The sequence below is a fragment of the Sardina pilchardus genome, chromosome 4 (genome assembly GCF_963854185.1).
Source record: "Sardina pilchardus chromosome 4, fSarPil1.1, whole genome shotgun sequence".
NCBI classification, from domain to species: Eukaryota; Metazoa; Chordata; class Actinopteri; order Clupeiformes; family Clupeidae; genus Sardina; species Sardina pilchardus.
In genome coordinates this window covers 30,262,291-30,264,790 of record NC_084997.1, presented here as the reverse complement: position 1 = coordinate 30,264,790, position 2,500 = coordinate 30,262,291, and the positions used below count along the sequence as shown (strand labels likewise).

Below are 2,500 nucleotides of genomic sequence, written 5' to 3'. Positions count from 1 at the left end.
TGTGTGTGTGTGTGTACGTGTGTGTGTGTGTGTGTGTGAGTGCTTACGTGCGGGGTGTGTGTGTGTGTGTGTGTGTGTGTGTGTGTGTGTGTGTGTGTGTGTACTACGTGTGTGTGTGTGTGTGTGTGTGTGTGTGTGTGTGTGTGCGTGTGCTTACGTGCGGGTAGTACTCCATGATGAGCAGGTACTCGAGGCGCCCGTCGGTGGCGAGCCGCTCGTCCCCCAGGATGAAGCGCGCGATGTTGTCGTGCTCCAGCAGCGGCGTGCGGTAGATGGCGCGCTCGTTCACAAAGTTCTGCCGGTTGGTGTAGTTGAACAGCTTCACCGCCACCGGGCGCTCGTCCAGAGAACCCTTGTACACGGAACCGTACCGGCCACGGCCTATCAGCTGAGGGAACGTGCGGAGAGAGAGACAGAGAGAACCGAGGAGGGAGGAGGGGGGGAGGGAGAGGGAGATAGAGAGAGAGAAGAGAGAGAGAGGGAAGGAGAGAGAGAAGAGAGAGACAGAGGGAGAGAAGAGAAGAGAAGAGAAGAGAGAACAGAAGAGAGAGAGTGAGGGAGAGAGGGAATAGAGAGAGAAAGAGAAAAGAGAGAGATGGAGGGAGGGAGGGTGGAGAGAAGAGAGAGAGCAAGAGAGAGAGGAAGGGGAGGGAAAGATGGCAAGGTTCAAATATAAGTTCAGATAAATAACACGACTCTGTAGACAACACTCTGTTGCAAACACAAACACACACACACACACACACACACACACACACACACACATACATATATTCTTACACACACACACACACACACACACACACACACACACACACATTCGTACAAACAAACACACACACACACACACACACACACACACATATTCATATTCATAAACACAGACACACGCAACTACTGTATACACACACACACACCTCCAGTAGTTTCAGGGTGTCCAGATCCAAGGAAGGCTCTGAAGCGGCTGCCTCCATCATGTCCATGTTGTGGAGACCCTGCTTACGGTTTCCTGCAGTGCACACACACACACACACACACACAAACACACACACACGGAAAAAACAAATACAGTCAATATGAAGCAAATGTAAAAAGACTGAGCAAATATCTGCTGTAATTGTGAGGGGAAATGAACCATCCCCTCTAGACCTGTCTTGTGTGTACTTGTTTTTCTCTCTCACCTGTTACCATTCGGTACCCAAAAAACAGCGCCACGATGAGCACCGCTACTATGGAAACAGATGCCAAAGCGATGACTATGGTCTCCTCTGGATACAGAGACCGTCCATCTGTAGAGAGAGAGAGAGAGAGAGAGAGAGAGAGAGAGAGAGAGAGTGGGAGAGAATGTGAGATAGAGAGAGAGAGAGAGAATGTGAGATAGAGAGAGAGAGAAAGAGAGTGGGAGAGAATGTGAGATAGAGAGAGAAAGAGAGAAAGAGAGAGGGAGAGGGAGAGAGAGAAAGAGAGAGTCAAAATGAGAAAGAGAATTGTAAATGAAAGCATCCTCCTCTACCCCTGAGGGCCCAGTGGGGATGTCATGCTGCCAACCAGAGGAACGAGACTAGGACCCTCTCCCAGCAGTTCATTACACAAGCACTGATAACAGCACAGAGTCATAAAGCCATGTGTGTGTGTGTGTGTGTATGTGTGTGTGTATGTGTGTGTGTGTGTGTGTGTGTGTGTGTGTGTGTGTGTGTGTGTGTGTGTGTGTGTGCGTGTGTGCACTGTGTGTGTGTGTGTGTGTACTGTGTGTGTGTGTGTGTGTGTGTGTGTGTGTGTGTGTGTGTGTGTGTGTGTGTGTGTGTGTATGTGTGTGAGTGTGTGTGTGTGTGTGTGTGTACTGTGTGTGTGTGTGTGTGTGTGTGTGTGTGTGTGTGTGTGTGTGTGTGTGTACTGTGTGTGTGTGTGTGTAGGTGTGTGTGTGGTGTGTGTAGTAGACAGCTGTGAGTTGTACGTTCTCTCATCCCTGCTGGTTAATCTGATCTCATAGTGAGCTGATAACATCACAAGCTTGAGTGCACACATACATGTACATATGTATATCACACACACACACACACACACACACACACACACACACACACACACACACACACACACACACACACACACACACACACACACACACACACACACACACACACACACACACAGAGTAGATATCTCCACACATGGAGCAGATAACATCACTCATGTGGAGGGTCACACAGTAACCCCAGGCAGCTTAACAGAGAGCGCACAGACTTCACACAGCCAGAGGATTCACACACACACACACACACACACACACACACACACACACACACACACACACACACACACACACACACACACACACACACACACACACACACACACAGCCTGAGGATGGCTGACATGCCCTTAGAACCGTCTAGAACACCGGACCCGCATGGCTACAGCAGGCGCTCGGTTCCATCCTGATAAGGCCCAATCAGAACCCAGCATGAGAATCAGCCAATCACAGCCCCCCATGGTGAGA

The 2,500-nt window shown here is 49.8% G+C and overlaps 1 protein-coding gene across 2 annotated transcripts in view; it reads right to left on the bottom strand.

Annotated features, from left to right (window-relative positions):
* bmpr2b (bone morphogenetic protein receptor, type II b (serine/threonine kinase)) overlaps nt 1–2,500 on the bottom strand; it is an 81,817-nt gene that overhangs the window by 34,243 nt on the left and 45,074 nt on the right. For both annotated transcript variants that reach the window (XM_062534925.1, XM_062534926.1), the window contains 3 exons: nt 1,182–1,289; nt 918–1,009; nt 158–388 (listed from right to left, as the gene is read on the bottom strand). In XM_062534925.1, coding sequence (XP_062390909.1) covers nt 158–388; nt 918–1,009; nt 1,182–1,289 — 431 coding nt within the window. The remainder of the gene's footprint in view (nt 1–157; nt 389–917; nt 1,010–1,181; nt 1,290–2,500) is intronic.